The following is a 10,519-nucleotide window of genomic DNA, read 5'->3' as shown; positions in this document are numbered from 1 at the left end:
AAACTGAAAACAATGATATTCCTTTCTATTTACATAAGTAAATTTCAAGGCTACAACATATGAACTTTTTCAAAACCAAGTCAATCTAACAAAACTAGAGCAAAAACCAAATCTTTTATCATAGGAGCCAAATATGCAGACCGGAAATAAAAAATGTATCGAGTGACTCATCTTTCTTTATTGACGATCTTTGGCTGAGATGACATTTTTCGCGCCGAATATTTCTCTGTATTTTGTCACTCTGCAGCGCGGGAGTCTGTGTTTTGTGTGTTGATGTTGGACCCTGACTGTGCTTTAATTAAGCCAGAAATCTACATTTAGTTTTTTTATCTGGTGAAGGAATATTTTTGAAGACAACATGCAGAGGAGCATCGCGTAAGTACAAAGTTAAAAGCCCGGAAATTATTAATATTTAGTTAACTGTTGTTATTAGAGTTTGGGACTGGTTGAATCTGTATTTGCTTTCCTACTAGTTTATTAAGTGTATTGTATGTTGTTTTTATGAGTAGTTAAGTGCCTACATGACTGTGACGTTAGCTTAACTGTACTGCTTGTAAGCTAGCTTTAGCATAGATTAGTCTGTTTTAAATCCAAGCGTTGGGCAAGAAATGCTTCACTTTTTGCCCAAAACAAATATAAGACCTCTTATCATATATCGTCCAAGTTATATGTAACATGTAAGCTAAACCTTGACAGTTAACGCTAGCTAATTTGTGTTGATACGAGAAACAGTTTAAGAAGAACTTGAGTAACTTTAGCTAAGTTAACTTTGGTTAAGTGAGGCTTGCTAACTTACGTCTGCGTAACGTTACGTCCGTTATCAAGATGACGTTACGCATGAAACGTACGAGGTGGGAGAAGTACTCGGATCGTGTACTTGAGTAAAAGTAGAAGTACCAGAGTATCGAAATACTCTGTTACAAGTAAAAGTCCTGCAATCAAAATGTTACCGAGTAAAATGTCACATCATTCATCCAGATCTGTAAAGAAACTAAAGGTAAAGAAATGTATGTAGTGAAGTTAAAGTAAATGATTAACCTCTGAATTGTAGTGGGGTAAAAGTACAAAGTAGCGGGCATGTAAATACTCAAGTGAAGTACAAGTCCCTCAAAATGTTACAGTACTTGAGTAAAAGTATTTTTTACACCACTGCACACATACCAGCTGTCATTGGCAAAATGTACTGTATTGAATGACTATTTCTTTATCAATGTTTAATGTTTCACTGATAATGGCCATGCTAACGCCCATCAGGACATTAACTGTTCCTCTCCTCCTCCAGATCCTTCTTTCAGCCCAAGGGCAAAGATGTTCAGAAGAAAACCTCAAATGAAGCGGTGAAAAAGTAAGATTTTGCCATGCAAGCGTTTATTTAGTACATCCATGAGGATGTTTACATTGGTATGATCAATATAATGTGAATTTCACGATTTAGCTGTTTTCCTTAAGGATGTTCAGAAATAACTGCTATACAATTTGACAAACAACAAGGCTATCATGTCCAGTGTGACATACCCCTGGCTCGTTTGTTATTGTTCTATCTGTATACTATCCACTGTATACTGTAACCTAATCAACCTAAGTCTTATGCATTCTGTTTAATTATTTAAATAACTACAAACAAGTAGAAGAAGATATTAATTCACATGAATTCAGAGCACTCTTGATCCACATGTCCCTCCTTGACTGAACCATCCATTATGTTACTGTTTTGTTAAGAACTGGTTATTATTTTTTGAAATGATATCCCACTTAAAACAAGTGTCAGACTAGCAACATTAAGGAGATCTCTAGTCGATATAAATACTTACGCCAAAACAGAGAATGGCTCATGAAGGTGTGAGTAATACTATCTTGGACATCAGTAAACTAAATCACACCAACAGATAATCTTCAAGCTTATTTTTGTGCTAAAACTCAGTTTGACAGCTTGAATATGGGCAATTATCTTTGAGTCATTGATCTTTGCCAAGTATAACTTCTTGTTGGAGTTATAATGAAAGGCTTTAATAACGTCTGTTTCTCATCTCTGAGCGGCTTTAATGATCGTGTTCATTATCTCTAGACTAGAAGTTAAACCCCTCTTTAATGCGCTTTATGTAATGATCTTTTCACGATGGCTTTGACCTCTCTTTCTCGACTCTTGCCTTTTTATTTTATACATCTCAGATCAATGTATTCTGCTTTTGCTATTGATCTACAATTCTTAATACAGCATCTTGTGGCTGCGCTTTTTAACGTTTCTGTTAGAGCCAGTATTTTGATTTGATAAGAAAGGCCACCTAATTGTGACGTCTGTAGTCAACACACTATAAAAGACTACAATTCCCACGGGCCTGCTCTAAAGTGACAGTGATGGGCAACCGGCTAGAAAGACGCCGTTGAGGAACAGTTTTTAACCGTTAAACTACCCTTTAAGTTATTAAGCCTTATCGAGAATGAAAGAATGCCTAGGTTGTTATTTTATTTGAGGGCTGAATGATTAATCGATTTTAAATCGAAATCGCGATTTGAAATGATGCGATTATCAAATCGCTAAGCCTACGATTTTTTTAAACTTTTTTTTTTTTGTTTTGTTCTTGTGTGTCAGTCGTCCACACCAATCAGAAGTGCTGTGCTCCACATGTAGCAGCCATTGTTAAGTTTGAAGTTTCATGTAAGTTTAGTTCTTTCACTCGTAGCTCGGGCTGCGGGGGTGCTAGAGACGGGAGCATGTTGATGCGACCTTCCTAGCCAGAGATATGGTCGCATTTAACAATAAATGTCCGTTGGGTCACTTAAAAACAAATATCGCGAATTGAATCGCAATATTTGTCAGAAAAATCGCAATTCGATTTTTTTCCCGAAATCGTGCAGCCCTAGTTCTGCCTATTTGCTTTGACTATTGTAAAGGCCTCTGTTCTTTGTTACATGTGTAAAAGTTTGTTATTTTATTTTGAGCAAACACTTCTCTTAATACCACCCAAACCATCGGAGGCCGAGCAACTCTTCAACTGTTAGTAATATAAAGGAAGAAAACGAGTAAAACATGTCTGTTTTCGGCGACTAGTGGCTTGATCGAAAAACAAGGAAGGAAGCCACGACAGTTTCCAAATGAATGAGACTTGCTGCTTTTATTTATTTGTTTAAACTAGTATCTAAGTTGTGTCTCTGCTCTTCCACAGACCTTCCAAAAGTCCTCTGAAGGTGCAGAACGGCGTCCAGGAAGCGGATTCACCCGTGAAGAAGGTCGTGAAACGCAGCCGTCAGATCCTGGACAGCGACGATGAAGAAGAAGCTCCGGTTGTTAAAGAGCAAGCTGCTACCACCGGAGACAAAGAAGCTCCGGCTAAACCAGAAAAGGTAAAAAGGCGCTACACTTCCACATATAAATAGATTTTAATCCCTTAAAGGTGGGGTAGGTCATTCACTTCAGAAACACGTTGTTATATTCCATGGAATGCTCGTAACATCCCGATAGCAATGAATATATTAAATGCTTTGACAATAAATCCATAAACAAATATCTCTGGAAGCCGTAGTACTGTAAAAAGCACGACCAATCATCTGAGCCGGCCCGGCTAAAATAACTGGATGGCCTACCTGCCTGTCAGCGTTCCATCTGTGCACAAACTTATCTCGTGCCCTCATTGGTCATGTGGCGTTCGTGTGTGTTGGAGGAGGGGCTCTGTAAGGAAGGGGCAGATTTTTTTCGGTTACGTAGTTTCAAATTCTAGCGCACTCGAGCTGGTTTCTCCATTCTTACCCACCCTACCTTTTAATATAAATATCATTACCATCATTACAAAACACTCGCTGCTATATAACATGTGCAATATTATTATTATTAGTAATGTGCTACGATAACGTGCAATTACGTATCTGCCACTACGTTTTTTTGCACTATTAAATACTGTTAATATTTACATTAATTAAGTGACCGTCGATGTTTTCTGTAGATGTTGAATTGCTCTTTTTACTGCACTGTTAGTGTACAGTTTACTATTGTGCTGCTGTGTTTATTGTATTTTTGTAACTCTGGCACAACAATTTCCTTCGGGATGAATAAAGTCTTATCTTAATGCAACAAGTTAACTGGACATTTGTGCAGGGGCAAATTGACAGTGTGATTGGACCTGTCGCTGCTTTTTTACTTTGTTTCTATAAGCCTCTTTAACTGCCTTTTTTTTAAAAGACATTTCCAACATGTTAATTTTCAAGTTATTAGTTGACTCAAGGTTTTGATTACGACGCTGGCTTATATTATATTGTTAAAGAATGTGAGTTTCTTTCGATCTTTTCCCACACAGGTGGCCGTTATCTGTGTCTCTTAGAAGTCAGGCATCATGGGAATTGTAGTCTTTGATGTTACCTCAACCACAGCGGTAGTACGAATATTATTCAACCCTTTTTTCACAAAACAAAATGGCTTTAACCGAATTTCATTGTGTTAGTCAGAGAGCCATATTTATATAATGAATGTCTGATGTTATAATTGGGAAAACATGAATCACCACAGGCTTTCTTTGTCCCGGTGCTGTCATTAAAACACTGTGCTTACATCACATGCTTTAAATCCACATTTTACCCGTACAAAATCTACTTTGACTGTTAGAGCTCCTGTAGGCGTATCAGTGGCGTATTTTTCATTCAGTGCACCTCAAACACCGTGGCACAAAGGCTCAGTAATTGTGCGGTGAATCACCACGTTGGATTCATTTGTCAATAAGCCACCTAATGACAAGAGCTGATTATCGGCTCTGGCTGTCGCTCAGACACCTGTAGGTGGACAAACACTTCTCTTAATTGCCCGGCTCGTTCGGTTTTTTAATATGTCTGTGATTATTTATTCTTTTGAGGGGGAGAGATTCTGATGGATGCGTGGTGTCTCCATGACCACCCAGCATCTCTTTCATTTGCTTACAATGATTGAACATGCTTTGTGTCAAGGTAGCAATGCAGTGGTTCTCAACATGGGGATCAGTAACCCTGTTGGGGGTCACAGGATAATTTCCGGGGGTCACAAGATGGTTGTGGAGAAAAATAATACATCGTCCTGATTGTTCTGGGGGGGTTTGGACTAGGGAAAGATATCGTGCCTTTTTAGTTTTTACTGATATTGCGATATGATTCACGATATTGGAGGGAATTATCAGTTTTTGTTTGTTTTTGTTTTTCATATTCAGTTTATGCTTCGCCGGCTCTAGAGCACTTCAATATTGCCATTACATGTCTTGGCACTTCTGGTTAAAGCTATATTTTTCTATTACTTCACATATAGTTGCCAGCTTTAGCAACCTTTACTTACTAAAGAAACTGCCAGAGCCCATGCCGTGTTCTCGTTGATGTTTACTTCCCGTCTGTCTTCTTATTTTTTCTCTGACGTCCGAAACTCTGTCTTTTAACCCCTTTCCTTTGATCCTCCTTAGCAACGGTCATTATTTTGCTAAGCAGCGGTGTGTTATCGAGTATTAACAACCTGTGAAATATCCAAATTGACCAATCAGAATGGAGTATTCAACTTAGCCATATAATAATAAGTTATAACAGTTTTTTCAGGCGAGAAACAAACTATTTCCATCACCAATATGTGATTACGTTATTTAAAAAAAACAAATATTTGAGAATTGACAGCAATGTTTGGAGCTGCATAAAGTGAATCATCATTGAACTATATATATTTAAAGTGATCATGGTGCTCATTGCAGAGAAGAGAATCTGTTCCAACTCATCAAACACCAGATGTCGTCTTCCACGTGTGTGAAGATGGATTTTTCGTTCTTTCTTACTAGTTTTTGTGATCTCGATCGAGCACGTGGTGTTCAGGTGTAACAGCTTAGTTGGTTGAAGACAACTTATGTTTGCCTTTGACCTTCATCAGGGTCATCTTCATCAGGCTTTGTCACAGTCGGCACTGCACAGTTATTAATGGTGCATACGGGATTGTGGAGTTTTTAGTTCATGCGAGAACAACCCCCCCAACGATCATTAATTGGAACAATGCAGTCCTTTACTGTGCACGCCTCCACACTGACTGTTAGCGGTGGTTTCCAGCCAGACTCCCTTCCTCCTCTGGCTTTAGTTTCTTCCAGCAGCTCTTTGTCAGCGACGCGCTTCACTGAACGCACTTGTTTCCTCACTGATGGAGGCTTGTGTCGTTCAGCCGTATTGTTTCCCGACACTTGCTGAGATACTTTGCTTCGTAGCCTCTGTTGAGGGTTCTGCTTTCCCGCATTTGGGTGTAAAGCTGATCCGTGTTGACAGGCCATTGTTTGACTTTTTAAAATGATAAACAATTGAGCTCCCTTTTTTTTCTGTCTGCAGCGATCCAGATCATATTGGTTTGGACAGTTTGAAAGCTGTGTTCTCTGAGATTTCAATGTCAGCTGTAAATGGAAATAGTCAAGATGTTAAGAAAGGAAAAACCCTCTCATATAAAAGTAGGTTTGCCTTTTTAAAGCTTTTGTCAAGACTAAAAGTGCAAGTCTTTTAGTAGTTAGCGTTCAGATACCCAAGCTCCCTTTCTCTGGAACTAACTTCCTGTTTTTATTAGGGAGGCAAACAGTATCCAACATTTAAGGAGCGTGTTGAGAGCGTCCTTAAAAAAAAAAAAAAAAAAGACTAAAGCTAGAGCTTGTTTAAGATTAACCTACGGTTGTCGTCCAAGTCCTACATTTTATGGTATTTCTTCTATTATTTGCATAGTATTTTTACTTTATTTTCTTTATATTTCTTTATATTTCACGGTCTGTCTTGTGTTTTTATAATTGTATTGTTACCTTATTCATCTGTTAACACTGCACAGAAGAAACTGAAACGTTGACGTGTGACATCGATGTTTGTAAATCTGTGAAGCCCACTGAGACCATCGTGTTTTCTGATATTGGGCTATATAAATACACTTTGATCTGATTTGACCACCTGTAAGACAGCGTTTCCGCCAGGGGGGGCGTCTTGGCGTCATTTGACGAGGACCATGCCAGGAGGGGTGTCCCTGGAGACGTAAAGAGATAGCATAAGGGACGGCGCAATTACGTAAAAAAAAAAAACGTAAAGTCACGTGACTAGGGATGCCAGTGATTATTCGAATATTCGTTACAGTCTCCATAATCGAATATTATTTTTAAAAATCGATTTTATTTATATATATTTTTATTATTATTATGTTTTTTTTTTTTTTCTGGCTTAGTTTCAACCAAAATATAGACTAATGCTAATAATAGTAATAGTATTAATAATTGTAAATGGCCATTGGTCACACCACCAGTTTGTTTTACTGTAAACTTGGAGGAAGCCTGCGTGCAGAGCAGACTGCTGTTGCAGCACGCTACACACCGCCTTCGCCCCCACCCCCCCTCTCCCTCACACGTGCGACTAAAGATGAACAAAGCGGCAGGTAAAAAGAGTTCAAGGAGCTGCATCATGTTGATGTTGGTTTATTTTGTTTGTACTGTTAAAAATGTTCCAGTATAGAAAACAACGGAATTCCTTTTGTCTGAGTTTTTTTTTTTCTTCTCTCCTGCGGGGGGGGGCGGTCGAATAATCGATTATTATTCGCCAGGGCTGCCGAATAATCGATTTTGATCATGGTCAGTTTCTGGCAACCCTACTTTAATCGCAGTCATATCACACAATCAATGTGAACTTGGAAAGCCACAATATTAATATTTTAACTCAATAACATAGGTGACATTATTGTGGCACATCAGTAAAGCCTTTCATATAAATATATAAGGTGGCAGACATAATTAATTAATTTTAACTTGAACAATAACTGAATGAGTTTGTTTCACTCTTAGACCAGCAGCGGTACCAAATTTATGACAGACTCTGCAATAAAAGTACATTGGAATGTAACTGGTCTCATCGATTGTTTGTCTGAATGATATGATAATATTAACATATCATAGTCATTCCTATCCAGCGTCAATCACTTTATCGATTCACCTTAGGGAGTCGACGAATGATGCGTTTTGAAGGCTGATACCGAATACCCGAATATTAGTAGACGTGTTGGGACCTACGTTACGTTTGTGAACGGGTTCACGTGTGAACGCGTTACTTGTGAACGCAGACTACTTTTTGCGGTACCATAATGAGCGTTACTAGTTACAGATTCGCCGTGTGAGCGAAGCCGATTATAGGTTACTGTGCATTTAAGATGGGTACCGACATTACGTGTGTATGGAACTGAACCAAAGTCTCCCCTGCGGAATGTAAGAGCGTTACAGGCGAATACAGGCCGATGTCCTCTCACCGAGCACCATGGAAAAGTGAAAGTAACCGAGAGGAGTATGGATCTGCTCTCACGCGAGGTAACACTTTCAGGGTAAGCAGATCAGAGACAGAGAAGTTGGGCGAAGATATACACAAACACTCGCGTAATGTTAACACGAACAGCAAACCGCTCACACCAGCACACACACAACACACACAACGAATGGCAGATGCCAAGTTATCAGCGAGATGCTAGCAGCGCAATTTTGCAACTGGATAATATAACCGACTATTTCAATTTTGGCGATAAAGTGAGCATCAACATCTTACGTTAAAATGTAAAGTGTAGTGCAGGCAGAATAGACATTGTCCACATCGAATAACAGCGAATGCCAATCTCTTGAAGCACCCTAATAATGTACATGGGGCTATAAAAACTTTGTTCGCAAGACCCACCATCACTCAACCAATGTTCTAAACATATTCTTTTGTGTTTATTGTTCCACTACATTTCATAATGATAATTGCTACAGATTGTATGGGGATTTGTCTTTTTCTTCTATCGTGTGCCACAGGACAACAAACACTGCGTATTTGTATTGTTATTATTTTTAAGAGTTAAAGGACTAAGATACTTGTGTACTATTACTTTATAATTTAGTAACTAATAAGTTAACTAGGTTTTTTGATGCGTAACGTATAATATTACTCAGTTACTTTTTTAAAGTAACTTGCCAACACTTGTTTTTTTTTTTATTTTTTTTGTTTTTGTTTTTGTTTTTTTTTTTTTATCAAGGAGCACCGTTGAATAACCCGATATTTGGAACCAGATATACATATTGGCAGTAAATCAGAAATCTTGAGTCAAAAGGTAGAATAACAGAACTTCTATGAAATGCTTTTTATGTTAATGAACTTTTCCAAAATCTTAAAACTTGTTCGTGCTCTGGACCCTGAGTAAAGTAAAATGAGAGTAAAAATAAAATAAAACTACGTAAATGACTTGTTCCTGATATGATGTTGGTCGAGCTCGTTTAGTAGTCCAAATTTGCAGCAGTACAGAGTTGTGGGCAGAAAGCGGTTGCTGCGAGCCACGTCGGCAGCCGTCAGCTGTCCAGTCCGTTGCTGCAGACGCTGACCGAGAAACAGGAGGGGTCTGCCTGCAGGCCGCGCAGTCTCAGACAATCCGGTGTAACCTGCACTCTCAGACACCGTCACTGTCGTACAGACAGTGACGAGATTCTGACGAAACGTTTTTCCCCGCGCGCCCCCCGAAAGACTCGTTTGAGTGAAGTGTTGCGAAATCACCAATGGAGGACTCATCCGGAGGTGCGCCTGTCAAGCGCGCTTTAATCCCCCAGCCTGTTCTCGTAAGAGTGTGTACGGGGACATGCGCCCATTTGTCGTCTCGGTGTCCCCCTTGTTGTGACGGCCCTGTTCCAGCCCCCTCCGCCCCGCAGGCTCACGTATGAGTTGTAGATGTATAGTGTGTGGTGACGCGAGTGTATATATTTTTGTGTGTTATCTATATATTATAGCTGTTATTTAGAAATAAGTGTCAGTGACGGATTTCATTTTGTATTTGCGCTGCATTTCCTGTTCGGAAAGTGCGCTGGCGTGTACCTGATAGCTAACTACAGGATACAAGGTGTATGTATATAGGTGTATATACAATAAGTGTCCACGAAACGATTTTGATTTTGTATTTTGGTGCATTCCTGTTGGAAGGGCGCTGTACTGATAGTGCGATTTGTATTTGGAATTTTTAGCCGTGCACTCCTGCCTGTGAGAGTGGGAGGTGTCTCAGAGTGCAGGTTGTTCCTGAGAGCTGCTTGCCTGCAGGCAGGCTTCCCGATGAAAAAGGACATGGCAAACTATGAGAACGCGCCAATCATATTTCCCAAGCTTGCAACAGGGAGGAGGGTTACAAGACGTATCGCGGCTCTTGTGCTGCATTCACTTGCACTGGGAACATTTAGAGATTTTCTGCTCATAAATGTCCGCACGGAGCATCAACTTTTCTTTCAAACCAAAGATGTAGCTGGCGAAGGTAGCAGCTTGGGGTGGCAGGTTTTTTTTAGTTTGGTGTTGTTTGTATGATTGCCTTGTTTCTTATATATGTTCCTATTTGGTTTTTTTTGTTTTTTTTTTTTATTTTAGTAGTTATAATTTCTTTTTTTTTTATTTTGTATTTCTTTGTTTTTTATGTGTATTTAATGTTGTTTGGTGCTTAAATATTTGGAAGCAGGAGAGCTAATGTAAGCATCTTATCGTAGTCTTAATTTAAACCCGTTTTTCGTTGTATTCGCTCACATGATTGTTA

The 10,519-nt window shown here is 39.1% G+C and overlaps 1 protein-coding gene across 1 annotated transcript; it reads left to right on the top strand.

Moving 5' to 3' along the window:
* The first annotated feature begins 216 nt into the window (after nucleotides 1-216).
* On the top strand, nucleotides 217-6,386 carry LOC104963837 (DNA ligase 1-like). The gene is made up of 4 exons (XM_010792485.1): nucleotides 217-375; nucleotides 1,283-1,345; nucleotides 3,165-3,342; nucleotides 6,304-6,386. The coding sequence occupies exons 1-4, from the start codon at nucleotides 359-361 to the stop codon at nucleotides 6,349-6,351; spliced, it is 306 nt and encodes a 101-aa protein (XP_010790787.1). The 5' UTR covers nucleotides 217-358; the 3' UTR covers nucleotides 6,352-6,386.
* Nucleotides 6,387-10,519: the final 4,133 nt, after the last annotated feature.

Source organism: Notothenia coriiceps, unplaced genomic scaffold, assembly GCF_000735185.1.
Source record: "Notothenia coriiceps isolate Sejong01 unplaced genomic scaffold, NC01 NC01_scaffold00001767, whole genome shotgun sequence".
Lineage (NCBI taxonomy): Eukaryota > Metazoa > Chordata > Actinopteri > Perciformes > Nototheniidae > Notothenia > Notothenia coriiceps.
Note: the sequence above shows the minus strand (reverse complement) of the source record. Positions and strands in the feature narration are given on the sequence as shown.

Bases quoted from the DNA above. Each gene is read 5' to 3' on its own strand.
- LOC104963837 (XM_010792485.1), top strand. The intron at 1,346-3,164 runs GTAAGATTTTGC...GCTCTTCCACAG, and splicing joins TCAAATGAAGCGGTGAAAAA to ACCTTCCAAAAGTCCTCTGA. The intron at 3,343-6,303 runs GTAAAAAGGCGC...TTCTGTCTGCAG, and splicing joins CTCCGGCTAAACCAGAAAAG to CGATCCAGATCATATTGGTT.